Source organism: Botryllus schlosseri, chromosome 5 (genome assembly GCF_051294905.1).
Source record: "Botryllus schlosseri isolate E-star chromosome 5, Bs_hap1, whole genome shotgun sequence".
NCBI lineage: Eukaryota > Metazoa > Chordata > Ascidiacea > Stolidobranchia > Styelidae > Botryllus > Botryllus schlosseri.
This window is the reverse complement of record NC_137240.1, coordinates 5,368,851-5,393,041: the sequence shown is the minus strand read 5'-3', so window position 1 is coordinate 5,393,041 and position 24,191 is coordinate 5,368,851. Positions and strand designations below refer to the sequence as shown.

Genomic DNA, 24,191 nt, shown 5'->3' with positions numbered 1-24,191 from the left:
GCCCATACGTACTAAACTAAAAGACGCACACGATTTCAAATTGGTATTTCTGCACTGGCAATTAATTTTCTCTGCGAGATGGCATTTTTTGTGGGGTGTTGATTGCCAGGACAGAAACATTTGGCGCCAGCCGTTTAGGCGCCCATGGACAATTAAATATATATGTTTTGTTTATATATAGTATGTATATCGAAGTCGGTCAGCATAAAGGCAGTCCTTTTCCGCCAAGGTTTTCTCATTCTGGCACACTTCTCGGAGTCGCATGTTACACGGCCTGAAACTTTATATGCCTTGGTGCGATAATGGCTGACGCCGAGATGCCCATTTCTATAACTCATGCGTATTATTTCTTGGAGGAAGGGTGACCAATAAGCAATAAATATGTGACCACGAAATGGCGCGCAGCGCGAAATTTTTTGGAAAAAGTTGCCTTAATTTCCAAAATAATACTTTATAATTTAATTAATGTTAATTCATGAAAAAACTGTGGGCCCTCCATCCCAATTGAGGGTTTGGGTGTGGCAGTTATGGCCATGAACGCCAATATAGCCATTTCAACGCGCAATCGCCCCCCTATCGCCCCCTTCGTCCATTTTCGCCCCCCCTATCGCCCCCTTGGCTATTTTCGCCCCCCTGGACCGACAAATCGCCCACGTTGGGAACCACTGGTATAGAGGATGTAGTCTCTATAGTAACAGAATGAAGCACGTAGCGCAGAGTTGTCAAACTCAACTGACGTCACGGGTCGGATTCAAACATTCAGTTCCCTCGCGGTTCATTCTTAACTCAATATATGGACTTTTTCGCATTCTCGGAATTGGGTGTCTATAGAAATCCCAACTGCGCTGTCGGGTGGTAATAATGTGGCCTATGAACATACTCGACATTTGCTATCATGAAGGAATATTTATGAGAAGTATCTGTTACTACAAATTCGAGAAATGTGTTGTATAAAATACAAGAATTTTTTAAGGTCTACTCAGAATTGCTTCGCGGGCCGGATGAAAATATTTGGCGGGTTCGTATGCTTGATCAATCTGATGTAGCTATACATATAGGCCTACACAGGCCGTGTTATTTTTGGCATATGCCAAAACTGCCAAAAATAACTTATTTTTGGCACTTTTTGATTTTTATTTTTGGCAGTTTTGGCATCGTCCTCTAAATAGATAGTTTCAGCCTCGAATTAGTCACAAAAACGCTTTACTTGGGCTAGTTTGTCAAAAGACAACACAAAATGTGCAGCATCCACGTATAATCAGTGCCAACGAACAATAAGAAGAAGAAAAAACCTAACGATTTCATAAGTTAATAATATCAAACGAAACCACAAAATGTGCAGATCCATCGGAATTGGTGCCAATAAGCAAAAAAAAAAGGAAAGAAAAGCCTAACAAACACGCTCGGCAGCTGATTGTTACGGCTGTTGAATAGACTTAAATCGTTTGCTCTGTAATAGTGCTTCCAAACTCAGGTCAGCTAAGTTTCTCCTAAATTCATTTCTCACCCAGCGAATCTGGGAAATATCGGCTTCAACAGTAGCCGTTTAAGGAAAGAATGTTGCCAGTCATCCACAAAAGGTTTTCAGAGCTTCAAAATCTTTGGAGGGCCGAACCGCCTTCCATGCATCATGAAAAGAGATCACTTCGCCAGTGCCATCGATCACATCGCGGAAAGAATTTTCTTCCCGATCCTTTTCCAAGGATAATCCGAGAATTATCAACGAAAAACTCGAATAACTCCGCTTTTACAAGTCGGAATTGACTCAAATTTGTTTTGCATCGTCTTTGAAGACAGCTCAACAATTTCATGGGGTTGACAGAAAAATTTGAGAATTTTTATTTCTTTATTTTTAATAATAATTTAAAAATTTCAATTCAAGATTGCACGGCCGTTACTGGTTGGAATTGAGTCAAATTTGGTGTGCATCGTTTTCTTGGACAACCTGACGATTTAGTCACTAGGCGAGTGAGATTTGGAAAAAAAAGTTTTTTTTGAACAACCCTAATATACAGTTATTGACGAATTGTATTAGCAGTTCTACGTGTGCGTGAGCGATACAACGCATTTTTGCAAGTATATTTAATTTTATATTCGTTATTTTCTTCAAGATAAACGGCCAATTAACCTGTCTTTAACGCATCTAGCAAAATGTAATGACTTTGAATAATCAGTGATCACTCATACTTCGAAATTTCAATTTGACTTGAATTGTGACTTGACTCGTGACTTGACTTGACTTGACTTGTCTTGACTTGACTCGAGTCACCTCCAAAAAACAAGTGACTTGACTTGACTCGAGTCACCTTCAAAAATCGATTGACTTGACTTGACTTGACTCGAGTCAAAATTTGCAATGACTCGAAATGACTCGTGACTCGAAGGTAGTGACTTGATCCCAACACTGGCTGAGAATGGATAAATATTTGACAGTAATATATGTGAAACTACCAATATTAGCGCGTGGGTGTTCTGCTTCTACAATTACAAACGTTTATACGCAAGGTATATCTCAAGAACACAGTGATGGCACAGAAAACCACAAGGTCTCTCCGCGGTACGAAATTCCCGGTAGTCAATTTGACACGAGTATTTGTCATAAGATAGGTCATGAGGACTCTACCTTGGTGAATTCGCCTCCACAATATTACAGTATAAACTATCTAAAACAACTTAGTTGCTCACACAAATATCGTATTCAACCCTTCTTTTTTAAAAAAAAATCAGATGACGTAAATGCTGCCAGAAAATTTTCAAATCCTCTTTTAACAATCCTTCTATGTTCTGCACATCTATATTGACGCTCACCCACAGTATCTATTAATTTTTTAGGCTGTGTCGTACATGTATGGTTGCAACCGATGCTAAAATGCCTCGCAGCTAGTCGGTACTTTGATAAATGTGCATTGTTAAAAGTTATATTACATCCTAGTAGGCCGCACTGCCTCACTATACTCAAGAAATCAACAAAAACTAAACCGATTGGGTAAAATCAGTGAATTAGTACGCCAGCAAGGTCGATTGCAGCACTCCACCACAGTCGACATACGCAATCCCGTACCTCTGCTCAAGCATATCCCGCGACGGACTGATTTCGCCGGGAACCTATCTTATAGCGTTAAGGGGCGTGGCAGTTTCCAATCATTGTATATATATCATTGAACTGACTGATAGGGTTACTATATTTTGGAAATCTGAAAAGAGGGCACTTTTTCAAAATTTTCAGACTTACAATACCGGAAGAAAATCCTGAAAAAATGGCAAGTTCTCTACACTTCGTAGTGATCGGTTGACTAAAAAAAGGTCAACTTTCCGGCTCATATCCAGGAATAGCCGCCGGAGCGTTACTGATTTAGTGTATCTCAGACAAATTTTGCCCTATATTTAACCAAAATTCTCATATGGTAACCCCATGATATAGTCCAGACACAGTAAATCTCCCTTTCTGTGTATGGTAAACGACTTTCAACCAATCTATCCTGTATCAGAGAGAGTTCAACATCAATTTTATCATTCAAAACACCCCATAAATACCATATAATGAACAAATAGGAAGGAGTTGAAAGGAATTGCAACTGGTATTGCAATCAGACTATAGATAACTAACCGTAGGTTAGTTATCTATTATAATAATCAGACACCCGCCGGCACCTGCTTGGGCGAGTAGTTAGACATCCTTTTGTTACAAATGGGATTGTAGAACGAAGCAAATCAAAGATTTATCGTCGAAGAGTTCGTTGCGCATATATTTATTCTGAATCAACCCGTGGAAAAGATATCACTATCGAATGTCTTATTGGTATTCGATACACAATGACTTGGCAAAATGCTGATCCTTTGTGCACACCGTAACATGTGAGGTAGAGCAACAACGCCTTCATCCATGACAACAATAATATTGCAAATTACAATCTGCTCTGCAGTCTGCACTGCACTCGTCACTGATTATGGAATAACAATTGCAGATAATGTTCAGTGCCATCACGAAAGAATGTAGAATGACTTGTATATTCTCTTTTCATCACCTCAGCTGCGGTGGTAGTGCCTTTCCATACCTGCATATGCCGTACAGAGAAAATTTTACGCGTGGTGTTGATCCCACATTTCGATGATGTTCGTGGTTCGAAATCCGCCTGACTCATGACAGTACAGTAGGCTTCGGTAAATACCACGGATAGTGAAAGTCTCCAGTTGATTAATATTAGCCTTGCGTTTCGAGGAGAAGATGTTGCAAAGTATAGTGTCAGGGAAATAGTGTAGAAGCTTCCTATATGCTCTAATTTAATGTGAGAATATGTGTACCTATGCCTAGTACGGCATAGTAGTTGTGATGATGCACCGCTTAGTAATTTCTTGAAAAGGCTACAACTGTGACTGTGGGGTAGCCTGTTACCGTACAGTGTTTTGTATTGACCTAGTAATTTTGTTTCTCTATTACTCTCTAACTTTCATTAGCTTTACAGCATAACATTGCATATAACAAATTGAATCCCTGTCTGACGTTCATGTAGAGTTATATAAACCAATAAAATATATTCCTATGTTTTTGCATCTCAATCAACAATGTTACACCATGGAGAATCAGCTGGCCTTGCGCGGTTGGTTGCCTGTGTATGGAATCAGTGTCCTGTGCTCGCACAATCCTTGATTTTTTTAGTATTTTTTTTAAATTTCTTCAACTTGGACAATCATCGCTGGTCACCTGTTATATCGTACCGAAATTCCTGTAGGGGTTGGTTGTTGAAAATGAACACTGAACAGTGATTCAACTTTTGAAGGGAATTTTCAAAGCAATCAATGGTAAATGGTAAACCTTATTTTCCTTAAACCAGTGGTTCCCAAACTTGTCAAAAAATTTTGCCTGATTGCCTTGTCAATTATTTTGAGATTTCACATCCCCATATTATATGAAGAAAATATATGCAAGAAAATATAAAAACTATCAAATGCAGTAGGCTAAACATTCAATTGGATGGATTCAGTTGTTAAGTCGTCAATGCTTGGCATGATTTAGATAGTGAAACTAACGTGTCGTATACATCCAGTCGGTTTTGGTATTTCCTTTTCATGTTGAGTAGAGTGGAAAATACTACCTCACACTTACAGGTGGTTGCAAAAGGAAAAAGGACTCTCAGAGCCATCTTGAAAAGATTCGGATAAGACTGTCCCATTTCTATCCAAATAATTTTATCAAATCACAATCATTGAAAAAGTCTATTACGGAATACGGACCCACTTAAACTGCGGTACCAATGCCATTCCATGTACCACTAAGTGAGAACCAATTGCCTAAACGAATGCAGAGTATTGTCACTGTGAACAATTCATCCATGCAAAGTGTTGCCTAGGTATGTAACATTATCCGGCTTTGGATTTTTCTAGCAGATTTAGATTTAGTATCCAGCAGTATGGAATGGGAAAACATTTTACCTGAATGTGTTTGTTCAACTTCGCTGTTGCTAATAACGATATGTGTAAGTGCGGCTTACATTTTGAGGAATAGGAAAAGAAACTTTCCCCCAGGCCCGCGTGGTCTTCCGGTGGTGGGATACGCGCCGTTTCTTGGAGACCATTTCGCTGAAACGCTCAGAAAAATGAAACTCAGATATGGGCCGGTCATGTCCATTCAACTGGGAATGGAAAATTGGGTGGTTTTAAATGATTTTGACTCAATTTACCAGGTAAGAAGATGAGGTAGGCTTACTACTTGGCATTGTACAGGCTTATTTGTTTAACTACTTTGTGTGTGTTTTACTGTAGAGTATGTACCTGTAGTCTACATGTTGCATGTCTTCTACATAGGCTATCTTTCGATGATTTTACAGTAACGAAACCATTGTTTGCAATTGACATCTCTAATCCAAATATTCTCTTCAACATATTCCCAATGATATGTATGTGAACTACTAGCACTTCGTCTGAAATCTCTCAATTTAATTGAAATGCATTTGTAGGGCTTAGTGAAACAAGGTGACAAATTTTCCGGTCGACCAAATAATTATGTCCTGAATTTGGTAACGGAAGGAAAAGGTATTGTCTTTGCTGACTACGGCAAACCTTGGAAACACCTGCGCAAATTTGGATTGATGACTCTGAGAGGGTAGGGCATACAATGTTCTCTATTGATTCTATAGAAAATAAGTTAATGGAATCCCTCCTAGCATGCCACGGTTGTTCCTTTCAGCAACCTATTTGTTGTACGGTAATTCATCATCAGCCTTTATCTTCAGACCATCGAAAACTGGTTTCATATTTCGTCGCTGGAAAACCAAACCGTGTTATGTACACTTTTCGTGTTTTTTTTTTAAATTTTTTCTATCACTATTTGGGCATAGATCTTTCGTTTTAACCGGATTCCAATTTCCTAAGTAGCATAAATTTCTAGTGAAGGGGACATATGAACTTGAATTTTCAACGTAAATTGATAACAGAACTGGTTTATGTCCTATTTATATGGTCAAACTCAAAATTTCCAAAATGAATATTACACAGTTTGGTTTTCCAGCGACGACTTGTAGCTTTGTAGGTAATTGCAGGACGAATCAATTGGAAATACATACACGATACACCTGTAAAATGTTCCCATTGATTCACATAATATAGGTTGTTTGTAGCGACTGATAGCTACCACCAAGCAAAGAGTCATTGTTATATTACATAGCGTTCTGATCTTGTCCACAATAAAAGATTTTCTGAAACACCTTTTAGTGTATTTAATGTTACCCTTTCGTGTAAATCAGGTGTAACTACATCATTAAGAAACTACAAACTCAGATTACCATTCTTTGTCAATGATGCCGTGAGCGGGAGTGCAACTACCTTGTCCTGTCATAAATTGAGTTAGCATTGAATATCCTAAATAGAGTTGAGGTTGATGTGATAAGCATTTTCCCTACATTTTAGTCATCGCCTTCTAAAAGTTTAGGGGTGCTCCCAACAGCCCACAACACTTGAATGGGTGCGTGATCAAAAAGTTTAAGAACTCCTGCCGTAATTGATATTGACCATCAACAATTCACCATAAAATCATTACCGGTATATTAAACTAATGAAACGCCGTTGGAAATGACATCATACCGTAATATATTACTTGAATATTTCGATCATGTTTTAGCGCCACATCTACATCTGTTGCTATTGCACCCTAGTTCTTTTTGATGTTTGAACTAATTTTGCCATAGCAACATGCTCATATTATTCCATGCTAAAGCTAGATATCTCCCTCAACTGAAGAATTTATTTTGTAGCTTCGGAGTTGGTAAGAAGAGTACGGAGCAGAACGTAATAGAAGAGATCCCATATTTGTTGGAGGAACTAACCAAGAATGACAACAAGCCTCATGATGTCAGTGCGTTATTGAATTTTTCATGTATTCGCTTTCTTCCAAAATTCTGACATAGCCGCTTGCCCGCTTTATCAAGCATACCACAGGCACAAACTTTTAAAGTTTCCTCGGGCCAGGCCTATTAGCCCCATAGATGTAAGCCTGTGCGACGTGAAACTGTATGTGTGTAGCTCTGTAAAGGGTGGTAAGGTAGACAGCTTCTTCCTTCTTCCAAGTCGAACGTTGATTTATATTATTGTGATGAGGTGTTCAATTAAATTTTGAATGCATTACCGGTAATAATTTTGTCATCCAAGATACTCTGTCCCGTGCATAATGTAGCCTAGGCTAATAATGGAGATGGTCAGTAGCAAATAGATACGCTATCCTTGCATCACTGATATGAAGAAAATTGTAATGACAACTAGGACTCCCCGTATCACGGTAACTCACCGACAAAACAGCGTAATGGTGGATCGTCCGGCTTGATCGGTGGGTTCGATCCTCGGCCAGGTCGGATCAAAGACCTGATTAGTGATTAGTGGCATTGGTATCCATGGCTTCCCCGCTTGGCGCTCAGCATTACCGGGATAGTATGGAGGGGTGGTGCAAAACTTAAACAGCCTTACAAGGCTATATCTGCACCTTCCTTGTCCAGAGGTACACTCACATCACGCATTCATGGTATTCATATGCTCAGATCGTGTGTGTGTATGTAGCCTATATCATGAGAGGCTCTATGTCACAAAACCAGCAAGGGCAAAAATATATAACGTCCTTCCTGTCTATTCATTGTATCGCATTTTTGTGGTGTATTGAACTGATAAAATTGCTAATAAACCAATGATGATGATGATGATCCTAACTGACCAGAGAGAAGCATCACTTCTAAAAATGCTCCCTGTTGTAGTGTCATCACTTGTTTGGTATTAGTTGTGAAGTTGCACCCTGCAATTTCGAAAGTGATTACCTCTAATAATACAATCTATTTTTTAAACTACCGGTATATACTCAAATCGCCATTTTGTACTTCCACTTGACTAGTTTCGACATGTTACTAATAATTAAAGTAGTTTTGTCCGCTCCAGTAATCACAATGTCCATTTATAGCCTACATGAGTAGCCTACCTACAATGGCTACTTGGACCACCTCCGCACATGAATATGTGTTTCAGATGAAACTCACTAACGCCGTATCAAACATAATCTGTCGGGTAACCTTCGGACGCCGGTACGAATATGATGATGAGCAATTTTCCACGTTGACTCGAATATTCCGCGAATTGTAAGTCGATGTTATGATTGATTTTATAGCAGGCTACCGTATTTTAGTTTCAGAAACAATCAAATTTGAAGGCACAAAATCCTAGCTACTATTTAGAAGCGTCTTCGAATCAGACTGTGTTGAGTCCGTAAATTTTGTTGCCAATTTTACAGTTTCTCCGAAGATAATCCCGACTATAAGATATTCGGAATACTTACGGCAGCACCGATACTTCGTCACTTTCCCGTATTCCGAGGCGCTTTGAAAAGAATCATGAAGGAATGTGAAGAATTTTTAGGTGGTTACTTTTTCGTATCATTCCGCGCTCCCACAGGTGACACCGGATGTATAGACAGATGTTGGCGAACTGATAATTGTTATCGGGACTGCATGTTTCATTGATGCAGTGGCGTGATAATCCCAGTGTTGTATCACAACAGGAGTGAGGCGACTGCACCAAGCTGGTATTTCTGTAGATTCCTCCGTTTTCTAATTTTTGTGATCTGTTATTACGGTGAAGAAGTAGTTTTCCTTACCAGGGTTGTAATGACTCGACTCGTGTCGCGATTTTCTGATGACTCGACCACACTCAACTCTAGTCAATCTGTGTATTGACTCGATTTGAACCGAGTCATATGACTCGAGATTCAGACGGCCAAGACCGACATTTCATTGTAATTTCGAGAATAGTTAAGTAAAATCGAGAATAGTAAAGTAACCACGCTAATGGGATTTCGTCTATCGGTACTGGTACTTGAAAATGCAACCAGAAACTGCTAAAAGTGAGGACAATTAGTATCTTGTAAATGCGAACCATTCAACATCACCAAACAGAGCTATAAAAAGTGGATTTAAGAAGACTATAACTAGAACTGAGCAGTCAACAGTCAACACAACGACTTGGACTGGGACTTGACTCGGTGGTGAATTGAAAACGACTCGAATTGACTCGAGTCAAAATTATATAAGTAAGATTCACTTGTGACTCGAAGCCTGGCTACTCCCATGTCTACGTAACAGTATTCAGATTTTTAGGCAAAACTAATCGTATAATACTTACTTGGGAATAGCTATTTCTCGACCACTGATAATGATATGGACGACTTGTATGATGCCGAACGGCCTTCGTCGTCTCCTAATTGAAAACCATCTAACTATTTGGTATCTAATCTAACTACTCGTCACAGGAGTGATGCGGGACATTGTGAAAGAGCACCAGGTCGACTTCGACAAAGACGATATCAGAGATTTTATAGACGCCTTCCTAGTGGAAATGGACAAACCAGACGCGGACAAGGAAATTTTCAACGTACGAATCGAAGAAACAAGTCGGTGGTGACGTTACCACTGTGCTTTTCTTTTTAGGAGGTTCAACTTCTGCAGTATGTGCGAGATTTATTCGAAGCCGGCTCCGGCACTACCAGCAGCACGTTAGCGTGGGCGATTCTGGCGTTTGTAAATTATCCCGAATGCCAAGATAAAATTGCGGATGAAATCGAGAAGACGATCGGTACGAAGAAGACTTTGGCAGCTAATTAATTCTAGTAGATAGTGTTAGTTGTACATAATTAGATCAGGGGCGGCCAATATTTTTGGCACACGGGTCACATGAGATTCACGAACCATTGCTCGGGCCACTTGAATGTAGGTCGCGTTTTTTAGGCGTCCGATAGGAAAGAACTGGATTAGATAACGGTGAAAACAATACTGATATTGCTACGCATTAAAACCAATCATGCCATGAAAAGTCAGTGCGCGGTGATGTCCTGTCCGCGCGAAGGCTTTCCAAAGCTAAGGAATGAATTAGGTTAATAATAGTGTTACTTGCATATATCGCGGGTCGCCTATGTGCACTGCTGGGCTCATTATGCAAAGGCAGGATTATTTGGCGCTTGGACATATCAATATCGAACGTTTCCGCGAACATGCGTTCGTCGCTTTGTGCAAAGCTGTCCTTGCCGACGATCTTTCTGTGAGCGCACAAGCGAAGTCGCTTGTTTGACGACACGTTTTATCAGAATTGCGAATTTCGTTCGACTCGATTCTGTAAATTGTGTGTATTTTTGATTTTCTGGAGAGGGCACCAATACTGAAAGCAAGTATTCGATTGACAAATCGTGCGTAGTGCTAAGAAAAATATCAAGTAAAATTAATCTTTCACGGAATATTCTACTCTAGTGTCATAACGATCTTATGAAAAATGTGGCTGGCCCCTGGCTACGCAAATGCGTTGGAACTGATGTTTTAGTCATCAACATGCCAAATTCTGATATAAAAGTTTTTTTGTGCTTGCAAATTCGCAATAAAATAGTTGGATGATGAATTTCTCTGATTCACATTATGGTCATTTTCCTCGCTCTAAACATGTTTATTCGAACAGATCAAAGACAGTGTCTGGCCTATTTTTAAATTATCGGTCCTGATATACGAGTCTTGAATTTGCCCTATGAAATGTGTCGAGTCATATGACTTGGTAGAATCACGCGGGATGAGTTGAGTCATTACAACCCTTTGACATTCTCTTGCTTGCTCTTGCTTAGAGCATTGGAACATTTCATAGATTAGAATTATAGCATATGAACATTTCACAATTTAGATTATTGGCATTTCGCCATAGTTTAGTGAAATGAATATTTCAATGACTTCTTTACCTCTGAATCAAAAGCGCACAAGTACAACACACGCGCGTCCACGTCGTCCAAATATCATATGATCGACCGAAAAGATCATCGCTCCATCAAATATGCCGGACCTGATGTGTGGAACAGTATCCCGCCGGCCATCCGACAGTCGACGAGCATGTCCACATTCAAGTCGAAATACAAGCAATTACTACTAAATAAATACAGTCATTCCTCAAGATTACCGGACCACGACTGACCTATCGATCTCGCTTCCCATGACATGCCGCCCTATTTCTTGTCGCATTCTTTTTCTATACTATCTTCTTTACTTTCATTCAGTGTGCATGCCTCCTCTTTACATCGCCTAGGCCAAGGTGGGTGTCAGATTCCATAGACTACTCCTTGTCGCTTCGACATCTTCCTGTCTTTTCATTGTATCGCATTTTTGTGGTGTATTGAACTGATAAAATTGCTAATAAACCAATGATGATGATGATGATGATGATGATTAGACCACTAGGATTATCTAGCTGTCCATGTCTACCTCTAACCTTGGCCTACGTAATAGGCGTCTGTATCTGAACAGGCCATGATTTTTATAGGCAACAGCGGATCGCTATCAATGAAACACCGCGACCAGATGAACTACACATGCGCGTTCATCCAAGAGATCATGCGCTACAATCCCATCCTGCCGACAGCCCTCATACACAGAACCACGCAGAAGGCGACCATTCACGGATATACTCTTCCCGAGAACACCCCCGTATACACGTTGAACGCCATCACGCTTTTTGCGTCTGTGTAACGATCCGCTTTTTACAGGTGATTCCGAACATCTGGGCTGTACATCACGATCCGGATTTGTTTGAAAACCCGGGGGATTTCCGACCGGAACGATTTCTAGATGGAGAAGGGAAGTTCGTGAAATCGAGTCACGTGATTCCGTTTTCTGTGGGGCCTCGACATTGTTTGGGCGAGCAACTAGCGCGGATAGAAGTGTTCGTCTTTCTGACTGGGATAGTTCAGAAGTTGAAGGTGCTGCCTGACCCGGCCAACCCTCCGCCGCCTTTAAGTTCGGGAACGCTTGCTTTGTTGTCGACCTACGAACCGCCCGAGTATAGAGTCTTGTTCGAAAATCGGTGATGATTTAATACGTTTCAAGGGACTTTTTAATTAGATTGTGAGAGTTTGTCAATTATTTAGTGAAATATTCGATGATATTTTAGTGCAATACAATATAATGAAGTGAGTTTCGGAGTAAGTAATGATTTCTGAGCTGAGGAGATCATGTATAAGTCGATAGCGGACGCGGTCTAGTTGTTTGATGCGAATGTGATCAGACCAGTTGGCATGCTAGCTTTTAACGGTCGTTCCTATCTGTTGCCGAATAGCGTGCGGTTCATGCGGATTTTCTGTGTATTTCGGTCGGATGGGACTAATGTTCCGTCTCGACCTGAACGCCGCGTTTGCTCCCGTGCGAAATGTGTTAGACAATTTTCCCCGAAACACGTATGCTAAATCCGTCAGTACTTTTTACAATCTCCCTATTCGGAAAAACTCTCACTGCTCCGAAATCGAAGGTTTTACTTGTTGTTTGGAATTCAGTCATTGGAAGACATTTAAAATAGCGGAACTATATTTCAAGGGAAATAGAATGCCAATGATTGCCATACCGACCTGCTTAGATAGCTAAATAGGCATGCACTACACACGATGCATTCTGCGACATTTTGTCAAAAGACTTTTGATTACTATTACCCTCGTTACAGTCTGATAGTTTGTTGCTTCCGTGGTCGTATACCAAGTCACGGCGTTCAGAGTCACAAGTCCTTCTTCGATTGTAACATTTGAACCGATTTATTTTTATATTATCGCCCATTCAGTCCGAGTCCAAGTCTAAATCCCAATTTCCGTCACGAATCATGAACGGGTCATGTTTTACCATCATAAACAGGTAATGCGACGTAATATCTGATCTTCCACCGGAGGGTAACTTTTGAAAGTGATGTGATCGGGAAGTTTGATGAGTAGTTTTAGAGCGAATTTCAAGTAATCAAATCGAAAATTTAAGATACGTTGCAGTTAAATATCGTCGAATACTTCAAAATGCCGACGCGGGCCGCACAAAATAACCTCGCGGGCTTCGTGTTTGAGACCCCTGGCCTAGGCTCTAAGTAAAGAAGAGGCATGTATACAGTAAGGCTCTTCAAAAATTAGGATAATTCCGAGAATTATCAACGAAAAACTCAAGCAACTCCGCCGCTTCTTCCAGTCGGAATTGAGTCAAATTTGTTACGTATCGTCTTTGAATTTGAAGACAGCTCAACAATTTCATAGGGTTGGCAGAAAATTTGAAATTTTTTTCATAAAATTTTCCTAAAGAGCTTCTTGGAGGTGCAGAACTTCAATATACAATTGAATAGTATATTCATATTGAAATGAACCCGAATATTTTCGGCTGACACTCGTCAGGGGTAATCGTCAGCAACTAGTAGAGAATTCGAAAGAACATTGTGTATCAACAATCGTATCACAAAATATGACGCCACCAGCATGAAATTTCGAATTAGAGAGCATTCAATGTACTATTTTTAGGTGGTACACGAACTCCTTTTGTTCACACCAACCCTAACTCTGTCAAAAATAGGAGTTCGTGTGCCACCAAAAAATAGTACATTGAATGCTCTCTCATTCGAAATTTCATGCTGGTGACGTCATATTTTGTGATACGATTGTTGATAAACAATGTTCTTTCCAATTCTCTACTAGTTGCTGACGATTACTCCTGACGAGTGTCAGCCGAAAATATTCGGGCTCCTTTCAATATGAATATACTATTCAATTGAAAATTTCCTTATTAAATTAAATTTTTTAATTGGATCAGCGCAGTCCCGTACTTGTTCTTAGAATTGAACCAAATTTGGTGCCCAGCGTTTTTTAGAGTAACCTGATAATTTAATCAGTGAATATGGCTGGAATCCGGCAAAAAGTTATTTTTGAACAGCCCTAATGCACAGTATGCATACTGAATGAAAAGAATGTCAAAGCACATCAGCTGCATTTCAAGATAGTCGTCATTATATTCTACAATCCCGGTGACATTGCCATGAACCCATAAACTGCTCACGAGATAGTAGCCATTCCATTCATGTCATTATGCCGAGACTACGCGAAGAAAGCGTGATATTCGCTCACAAATGGATGACGTAAATCCGTCGGTCTATATCACATGAGTTCCTTTAAATGTCGTAAATGTCCTTTTCTCAATAACATATCGCGTGATCGTTCGCGTTGCAGTCATGTGAATCGTACGCCGGTTTGGGTATAATTGCCGATGCCAGCCGAACATTTTTTGTTCAATTTACTTTTGCAATATCGCTTTAGGCGTAGGCTGCTGCTCCAGCCTGTGAGAAAAATGTCGGTAGATGGTCAAAAGCTTGCGCAGTTATCTATATAGCCACGCGGAAGTCACGGTCAGTGATGGTCCAAGGCAAATCGCGAGGCTTTTATGTTAGATATTGTGATAAAGTTTCCAACCGCGCAGCAATACTAGTAATGAGAGATACCGACGATATCAACGACATAAATTAAACAGATTAGACGAAACTGCAACCCAAATAAACAGCAACGAAATCATTGTGATTGAATAAAAACGAGCTGTTTTAGTGGGCAAGCAATCGAGAATAACGTGCGGTATTACAGGTCATGTTCTTACCTTACCTAGCAGGTTCTTAATTCAAGATTACAGCTGTATCCGATAAATGGATGGCACTCCGCAAAATTGGGTACTATGCTGGTCTCGAGGGCATGCAATTCAGGCACGTAGTTGTGCGCTAGACGTTAGTCATTGCAGCAGCTTCCTCAGTCATCTATGCGTTTCCGCCCATTCATATTGATTTGTGACGTGTTGAAACCAGTCGGTAGAGTAGCCTACCTGTTCACTGCTAATCATCACTATATGGCGAATAATGGGAATGGATTTCTACAAATCAGGGGCGTTCGAACTTTTTTGCTTTTCACGGCAGCATTACGATTTAATATTCAGCGTACGACCGCATCCAGCGGACAATCGTAATGGAACACCATGGCGCCATTTATAAATATGAGACATTGGCTACATGGAGATTTCGCATCGCGGACAGCTCTTACGGTGTCCTGCGCCACCCTGTTTTCTTGTGAAATAGCGTGCGAATGAAAGTTTATAATTGTAGTAAGCAGAAGGCCACCGCAATCTTACTATACGCACCGAAATCGCGAGTACTGGTGTTAATTATATATAGGCCTATCCCTGCTCCATTCCCAACTCTATCTGACGTGTTCGATCGTCATATGTTAACAAACCGGATATCCTATACATGATTTGCGACAATTTTTATATCATTTCTCAGATATATCATAATGGGGCTGACCAGCCTATTAACCGAATGCGACTGCATCTCATACGTGTTTGTAGGCGCTCTGTTGTGCTTGAGTGCAGTTTATTTATTCCTGCGTAATAAATCATGCCGGAACTTTCCGCCTGGTCCACGCGGACTTCCGATAGTCGGCTATGCTCCATTCATCGGCGAACACGGCGGCGAAACGTTGAGAAAATTGAAGGCGAAATACGGCCCTGTGATGTCACTCCCGATTGGAATGGAGCGTTGGGTTGTTCTAAATGATTTTGCCTCCATCAATGAGGTAAGAGACATCTTGATGCTTGTTACATTTCACTGATTTATGCGACTGGTTATCTATGCAGTGCTTGGTAAAGAACGGCACCACATTTTCCGGGCGACCAAAGAATGAAATCCTCGATATGGTATCTGAAGGTCGTGGCATTATCTTAGTTGATTATGGCCGGCCTTGGAAGGAATTACGCAAGTTCGGGTTAATGACGTTACGAGGGTGAGGATGCACTACAATATGGTTACCCCAAATTTGCGCATGCGGCACTTACGCGACCCTAAAGCCTATAACTTCCCTTAATTGTGAAGCATAATTCAACCCCCTATCTTAAACCCGCATGCCCCAATGTCATATGCTAAAGTAGCGGTGTTAAACATACGGCCCGCCAGATGATTTCAACCGGCCGCGGAACCAATTCTGAGTAGATTGGAAAATGTGTGTATTCCCCAGCATATATCTAACAAATCTTGAAGTTTTAGAAGAAATACTAACAATAATAATCTCTCAAGACAGCCGATGCAGATGTTCATAGGTTGCATTATAACCAAACGACAACGGTGTTGTATAGGTTCGCACGAGTCGTCTCCATTAGGAACAAGTAGCTGACATGATTCCCAATTCCGAGAAGGCAATAAGTGCATACTTATTTCAGAGTTTTATGGAACATTGAAAAAACACTAGTTTTTCACAGACGTGAAAAGGTTATTGCGGAACCGTTATGTGCTGCCTACATGAACCATAAAATCCTTACACAGAAATATAATTCAAATACACGTGGTCGCGCTGCTACATCACTTCTGACTCAAAAGATCCCCGACTTCGAGAGAAACCTGAATCGCGATTTAATAATGAAGTAAATTCTAACGTCCGCCAGTTTAATCTGTTGTGTCCCTCAAAACGCATACGCCAGGTTGACGCCAGTATATGACCAAACAATGGGAGCAAAGAAATATGCCAACTTTTATCATTGTTGGAGGCTTAGAGCCACTGTCTTGGTGGTTTATAACTGTATTCAACCGGCGTATCATCTTATTATCACCAAGTCCATTGTTTGCGAATGAACATGTAGCTATAATAGAACCCTTATTATCCGTAATGTGATGCAATATAACATTGTGCAATATTGATAATAAAATATTGAAATGAAAAACAAGGGCATAGATTTCGAGGTAATATTTTGGAACGATTTGATGTGTGTGCTAATTTCTATGGTCAGTTGTTCACTGGTCTACACAGACACTGCAATTTAGCACCTCATAGTATATAGCCTAGGGCTCTTCATAAATGACTGTTTTTCTCAAATCGTACTGGCTACTTGATAAAATTGTTAGGTTACCAAATTTAAGCCTACACACAAAATTTGGTTCAATTCCAGCCAGTAACCGCTTTGCTACAGGAGAAGAAAGTTTCTATTTATTATTTAAAAATACATCATAAAAAATTTGAAAATTTTCTGTTCAACCCATGAAAGTGTTAGGCAGTCTATAGAAACGATGCTCACCAAATTTGGTTCAATTCCAACGAGTGAAGCGGAGTTATTGCGGTCGAAAACTTTGGATTTGAATAAAATAGTATTTACGGTGACCGATGCTTCGTTTATCAATTAAGGTTGTGCTCACCGTAAATACTATTTTATTCAAATCAAAATTTTTCGACGGCAGTAACTCCGCTTCCACTGGTTGAAATCCAGCCAAATTTGGTGAGGATCGTTTCTATAAACAGCCTAACACTTTCGTTGGGTGAACAGAAAATTTTCAAATTTTTTATTATTCATTTTTATATAATAAATAGAAACTTTCTTCTCCTCTAGCAAAGCGGTTACTGGCTGTAATTGAGCCAAATTTTGTGTGTAGGCTTAAATTAGGTAACCTAACAATTTTATCAAGTAGCCAGTACGATTTGAGAAAAAAAGTCATTTTTGAAGAGCCCTAATATAGCCACTTACATTGACTCTTTCGGAATTCGGCTTGTGGAACAAGCGACCCAACAGCCACCCTGATTTTTATTACGTCAGATTCGGAGTTGGGAAGAAGGGAATGGAAGAAAACATTATCGAAGAGACTCCGTATCTGCTCGACGAGCTCACAAACGGAGACGGGAAATCTCACACGGTACAGTTAATTGTCGGATACAATATACAATAATACCTGGCTCTCGTAACTCCTTTATAAAGTCGACCCATAATTCCATATGGCATTATAAGACTCACGTCACGGTCAATGGTCACGCATGTAGTGTTGGTAGCTTTCTTTTGATTTTTCTCAGGTAGTCGACTGTGTCGTTTCATGATGGCATTTCATTTTTTTTATATATTTTATCTGTGGAGTAAAATCTATACAGTAATAAATACACTAGAAGCCTTTTGTAAGCTGATGGTAAAACTGAAAACTCATAATCAAAGTTGCTATTTCATCAAGTACGGAACTATTTGACCAACTTGCGGTACCTCGAAGTGTAGTCCAAATTAATCTGGCTTGACGCTCCAGCCTGGCCCAAATTATTTAACCACCACAGGTTGGCCTGAACTTGATATCTCTTGGTATCAACTGGCACTGAACAGTCTTGTACCCTTTGCTCTATGTAATTCTAGCCGTTCATTGCTTTTTCACGTTTACCGTATCTCCTATATTTGTAGACAAAAATCCTTCGCGCCGTCTCCAATATCATATGCCGAGTGACATTCGGAACGCGCTACGAATACGACGATGAAACTTATTGTACATTGATTCGGGTCTTCCAGGAATTGTAAGTATTTCTATATCTAATATGAGCTTGTTGTAGTCTACTGAATAAATTCTGGCACTGGCGTTGTCGTACCACATTGTGCCTCTCATAAATGGTAATCTTACACGACGCTCAGAGACGTGATCATCTCTTCTAACTTGTACCAAAACACGTTCATCGTTCATACCACTGGCAATAATTCCGATTATCTGCGTATTCATTGCGATCAAAGCATCAAGTTGATTACGTCTCGTCTATTCTGAAAACCTGTACTTTCGCCCGTATAGCAGATTGCTGAATTTAATAATATCAATGAAAATTGTACCGTACTGCAATGCCATCGGGGGTATGTTATCCATTCTGATGCTAGTGCATAGAATGGTAGTAGTAAAAATTCAGTATCGCAGCCTAAACAGTTTGTAATGTAACTTGATGCGTGTTCTTCTGAGTCAGTTGACTTGTTCCTGTTTGAATTTGGTCTTAATCGGTGCATTTTCAACAGTTTTAAATCAGACTTCGACGCTACTCTCTTTGGAATTATGACGGCCGTTCCTTTCCTTCGTCATTTCCCGGTGTTTAAAGGATCGTTAAAGAGAAGCATGAGCGAATTTGATGTATTCATCGGTCAGTATAACGCGTTTTTCAATCATACAGCTGCGCGAAATAGCACCTGTATCACCACACATAACTGAATACATTTTCATGGATTATTTGTAGCGCCATTAATCATTTCGAATTCGTGGCAAAGATGCACTTTGCAATTTCGTCTGAAGTAGGCACCTCAGATTTACTTCTGATATTGTATCATTAGGGATACTATATGTCCTATATTTTCAAGAAAACCGAAATGTCCTCGCAGGACGACCAACCACCCTCTTTTCTCAAATCGTGATGACAAGAGCAAAATTTCGCAACTTTTGCTACTACTTTTCACAACTTCTAGCAACTTCTTAAATAATCACGGAAATCACAGACCGCAGAAAATTATATTTTCACTGGGTCAATTATTCCGGCTATTGATTTCGTAGAAGTTGCCAACCTTAGGTTTTGCTACTAAATTGCCTCGGATACGGAACGATCTGAGTATCTTATACCCTATTTATTTCAAGGAAGTTGTCCATAAATGCAAATTTTTAGTGCAGCTTTTGTGAAAATTGATTGCAGCTTTTCACGGATTTGCATGCAACAAAACTCGCCCCATAGTGATTACATAGATAACAATATCGGGAGAAAGACATATAACAACTGGTTTTCTACACAATTGACGCAGAGGTTGACCAAAACAAAATAGGGTCCACAAGACGTAAAGCAACCCGGCTCATAAAAATTCCGTTTTTCAGTCAACCAAAGACCGATCACCATTTTTCGTAAAATTGTCGCGTTTGATTGTATCTTAATGTTCGATGTAAAAGATGTCCTCCTTCGCAGATCTCAAAATATGGTAACCCTATATATGAACACTCGACCAAACCTACTTTTCAACTTACATATCCGAGTAGTAGACCTTCATTTTCCACTTCTGCTTGAAGTACCTTCTTCATGTCTTGGAAATCGTGACTTACATTTGTAATCTAGCTAGCGGAAATGTACAATCTCACTTTTACTTCTAGCAACGCTGCGAGCTTTAACCGTATCTGTTTATATCGCGCAAAGCAAGTCAAAACGATCACAATTAGTGCAACTCCTCTGGTAACCTTCATAAGGTTAGAATTCTCAACGCTGACTGCATACGACAAACGACCCAACCGATTTCAAATTGTGATTGTGAATCCGTTCGAATTTCAAATTAGCGATGAGCGAGAACGGTAGGTAGTGAATTTTTATCTGTACCGTCGATATACTCTCCACGATGTCACAGATTGCCAGGAGGCTATAACCGGGAAGCCGTGAATACTGGTTTGACTATAAATCTTTCCGATCAACCTACACAGGGATTTTGTCGGGCATTATCAAGACACATCGAGACAGCTTCGACCAAGACAATATAAGAGACATCATCGACTCATTTCTCGCGGAAATGGACAAAAGAGGCCCTGGCGACGATAGTTTCAACGTAACCGTTCATCATTTCTGTCGCGAGGCGTTTTATGTTCATTCTATATTTGCGTTCTCCAGGAGAAGCAGCTTCTGCAATTCATTAGGGACCTGTTCGAAGCGGGAACGGGGACCACCAGTACCACCCTGATGTGGGGTATCCTGGCGTTGGTCAATTACCCGGAATGTCAAAATAGAATTGCGCAGGAAATCGAAAATACAATTGGTATGGATTAGTTCGTGATATCCTGTTTAGCATGTCTGCAAAACGCGTCAAGGAGTCATGATGAACCGTGGATTATATGTAATAGTTGCATGTTTCTGGCGCAAAAACACAGGTCGGCCAGATATGGTGCGGTCCAGACTCCGGGTCATCAGACTTGGACAGTAACATAGCACTTCAGCTTTTTTTGAGTACTCAAGTATTTTTGCCAATTTGTGCTACATACTCAAGTAGTTATGTTTTTATAATTCTTTCACGACTGCACTTCATCCAGTGTGGGCAAAACTACTTAATTTTCCATTGTGAATTAAATAAAGTATAAATAGTTTTTTGATACGCTTGCATCACGTTTTGGAGTGAAATACCTCGGCAACCGTACGTAAAATCCTGGTGCATCACGTAAACGTAATATATTTTAAAAACTAACACTTTTGTGATGCGTCATTTTGCTTTAGTCGCGAATATTCACCTATAGCTTCCCAGAGAATGAATTTGGAGGGTGCGGTTAGACCAGCGGTTCCCAACGTGCGCGATTTTGCTGTCTAGGGGTGGCGAAAATGACGAAGGGGGCGATAGGGGGTGAAAATCGACAAATGGGGCGGAAATGGCGAAGGGAGTGATAGGGGGGGGCGATGGCGCGTTAAAACGGCTCTACTGGAGTAAAGTCGAAGAAATGACCCTTTTTACTCACCCACGAAAATTTAGCTGCAAAAGTGTAAAAGTTCGACATCGAGTCGAAAAGTTGACCTTGTTTTCTTAGTCAACTCGCCGGTGATTATAGCTTGTATGCCCATTTTGCGGTTCACAAAATTTGGGGGGCGATGATCCGTGTGGAGCTTGAAAAGGATGAGTCGAAAATGGTTGGGAACCACTGGGCTAGACGGAACCATTTCAACATGACAGTACGGGCCCTATTATCGAGTCGATCTGCAATTCGGTCTGTTATTGGGAAGTTCGTATTAGTAACTCGATCAATCTAATTTTTGTGGATATACTGTTTTCGAAGTGGTCTAGTGCACAAGACCATTAGTCAAGCACCATTAACCTCACCTACAACATGTATACCTATAGCCATTCGGTAAGTGGTCACCTCCGATTGACTGCTAAAATATGTTACCCAGCGACCCACCCTACGTTTTGAAGATACTTACTTGAATACTCCACAGATCCTAATTTTATACTACCACTTGGAGAGGCTTTAAAATGTCTTTGAATCCTTCACTTGTACTCGCAAATGAATAAAAATATTCGGCATAACCTCTTCTTTCACAGCAGCAACGCCGACTACTTTGACCACATCTGCTAATAATTTTGGTGCTCGTAACCAACCAAAGCTATGAAACATTTTTCACGTTTTACCCGTTTCCATTAGCGAGTACTGACTGTACCTCCGTCATTGATTTACCATGTTACCTGTTATCGTTTTATCTTTGAAATACACCCGCAGGTTGGTACCGACCTAAACAGCGTAAAATAATGAGACTAATCATTGTGACTATAATGTATATCCACTTGGCGCAGGTGACAGCGGTTTGCCGTCGATGAAGCATCGCGATCAGATGAACTACACGTGCGCGTTCATCCACGAGCTTATGCGTCACAGAACCCTGGTGCCGAACAACCTCATGCACAAAACGAACGCAGCGTCAAACGTCGGCGGCTACACCATTCCAAAAGACACAACGGTAAAGCGGCCGTAAACCTTCCGATCACAGCTTAGAAAATAGAAAATATCAGCTTTTCAAAATTAGATTTAAATAAGAATTATAGCTACACCGTTATTTTCAAATTTGATTGCATTTAGAATTACTGAATTCACAAAAACTACGATATTGAATTATATTCCGAATTAGATAGAAATACAACAGAATCAAGTTCGGCTCATATCTAGAGGTCGACCAGTATTGATTTTTGCAGGCCGGTGGTCGATTGCCGATAACATATAACGATAACATGCGCCAATATCAATATGGAGGGAGCAGATGACTAATATGACCATTCTCCAAAATTATTATATATTAGGCAAGATTGTACTTGTATAATGTAAATGCCACCGATAGCTGAACAACAAACTGGCACACCGAAATCACATATATTTGTTGCTGAATTGTGCACATTCAGTGATATTCAGGCTAACCCAAAAAGCAAAACATGATACAGAATTGCAGATCAGTCCAGCAGAAGTAGTTGCGATGAAGGAAGCAAAGTTTTTCTGCATGCCTGCCAATTATAATTTTCCTTCTGCGAGTGCAATATGAAATATTCCTGCTATACAATATCGACCTTCATAGGCCGATGTCGATAATCGTGTAAGTTCAAAATGTCAACCTCTAATCAAATCAAGGTTCATTCGCGACCCGAGAATAGTAAATGTTTGTACACCAAGGCTGGCTCGTTTCGCACTTTCAGGAAAGCCAGAATTCAGATTAGGATCAACATTAGAGCATGCAACAATTCACAAAGTAGATTGGAAATTGAACCGAGTACTTATGATTTCAGATCATTCCGAACATCTGGTCGGTGCATTACGATCCGGATATTTTCGAAAACCCGGAAGCCTTCAGACCGGAACGGTTTCTGAACGACGACGGGAAGTTCGTGAAGTCGAGTCGCGTGATTCCGTTTTCGATCGGGCCTCGTCACTGCCTCGGGGAGCAGCTGGCCCAGATGGAACTGTTCATATTTTTCACCGGCATTATTCAGAAGCTGAAAATACTCCCAGACCCGTCTAGTCCGCCACCGCCGCTGAATTCCGGCGTGTTTTCGTTTTTGACCACATACGAACCGCCTGAATTTAAAGTGGTCTACGAGAATCGATAATTAGCGACACCTGGTGTCTCATTTTCAAATACTCGATTGATGCGTGCGCGCGCAGCCTAGATTGTTCCAGCTGGCATCGAACGCCGAGGATAATTTGTCGAATCGTCAATTGCAATAAATCGGATTTCCATGCACCTTGCTAGATTAGTGAAATACAACTTTGCAACAGAATTATTTTCCCTCAATACATGAAGGTATCGCCTAGAGCAGACAGTAGCCAGTCAACTACACCGGAACTAGCCATGTCACAGGCTAATCCAGTGGTCATTGGTCGATTAGCTGTAGCAGCCTGCAAGAATGGTCGTGGACTGTGACAGAAACTCTTTGCGACAACTCACTTCTGGTTAATACCCTACTAACACAATGGCAAGCATACCGCATTTTTATATTACATCAGTGGTTCTGAGCCACCGTGCTGGTCCCACTAAATCAGTGGTTTTCATTTACAGGGGGCATGTGAAGCCACTAAATTTGCGAAATGATTGACAACCTAATATTCATTTAATT

At 40.5% G+C, this 24,191-nt stretch overlaps 2 protein-coding genes and 1 long non-coding RNA gene across 3 annotated transcripts in view; all 3 read left to right on the top strand.

The window, feature by feature from the left end:
- Positions 1–1,705: 1,705 nt before the first annotated feature.
- The window catches only part of LOC145438745 (uncharacterized), a 139,299-nt gene continuing 116,813 nt past the window's right edge, over positions 1,706–24,191 (top strand). The window contains exon 1 of the long non-coding RNA XR_013915012.1: positions 1,706–2,014. This is a non-coding gene — a long non-coding RNA (uncharacterized LOC145438745). The remainder of the gene's footprint in view (positions 2,015–24,191) is intronic.
- Positions 5,353–12,465, top strand: LOC145438733 (cytochrome P450 2C3-like). The gene is made up of 9 exons (XM_080316085.1): positions 5,353–5,681; positions 5,955–6,100; positions 7,248–7,344; positions 8,500–8,609; positions 8,762–8,886; positions 9,776–9,897; positions 9,954–10,098; positions 11,815–11,978; positions 12,038–12,465. The coding sequence occupies exons 1-9, from the start codon at positions 5,409–5,411 to the stop codon at positions 12,356–12,358; spliced, it is 1,503 nt and encodes a 500-aa protein (XP_080172211.1). The 5' UTR covers positions 5,353–5,408; the 3' UTR covers positions 12,359–12,465.
- On the top strand, positions 15,583–23,855 carry LOC145438728 (cytochrome P450 2D6-like). The gene is made up of 9 exons (XM_080316080.1): positions 15,583–15,895; positions 15,957–16,102; positions 17,898–17,994; positions 18,519–18,628; positions 19,110–19,231; positions 20,539–20,660; positions 20,723–20,867; positions 22,386–22,549; positions 23,364–23,855. The coding sequence occupies exons 1-9, from the start codon at positions 15,614–15,616 to the stop codon at positions 23,682–23,684; spliced, it is 1,509 nt and encodes a 502-aa protein (XP_080172206.1). The 5' UTR covers positions 15,583–15,613; the 3' UTR covers positions 23,685–23,855.

What these genes read in the sequence shown, in the direction of transcription:
- LOC145438728 (XM_080316080.1), top strand. Translation starts at nt 15,614, where the DNA reads ATGGGGCTGACCAGCCTATTAACCGAATGCGACTGCATCTCATACGTG. An exon ending in GGGTTAATGACGTTACGAGG is followed by an intron (nt 16,103 to 17,897) that starts GTGAGGATGCAC and finishes TTATTACGTCAG; the next exon opens with ATTCGGAGTTGGGAAGAAGG. An exon ending in CTGGCGACGATAGTTTCAAC is followed by an intron (nt 20,661 to 20,722) that starts GTAACCGTTCAT and finishes TGCGTTCTCCAG; the next exon opens with GAGAAGCAGCTTCTGCAATT.
- LOC145438733 (XM_080316085.1), top strand. Translation starts at nt 5,409, where the DNA reads ATGGAATGGGAAAACATTTTACCTGAATGTGTTTGTTCAACTTCGCTG. An exon ending in ATTTTGACTCAATTTACCAG is followed by an intron (nt 5,682 to 5,954) that starts GTAAGAAGATGA and finishes ATGCATTTGTAG; the next exon opens with GGCTTAGTGAAACAAGGTGA. An exon ending in GGATTGATGACTCTGAGAGG is followed by an intron (nt 6,101 to 7,247) that starts GTAGGGCATACA and finishes TTTATTTTGTAG; the next exon opens with CTTCGGAGTTGGTAAGAAGA.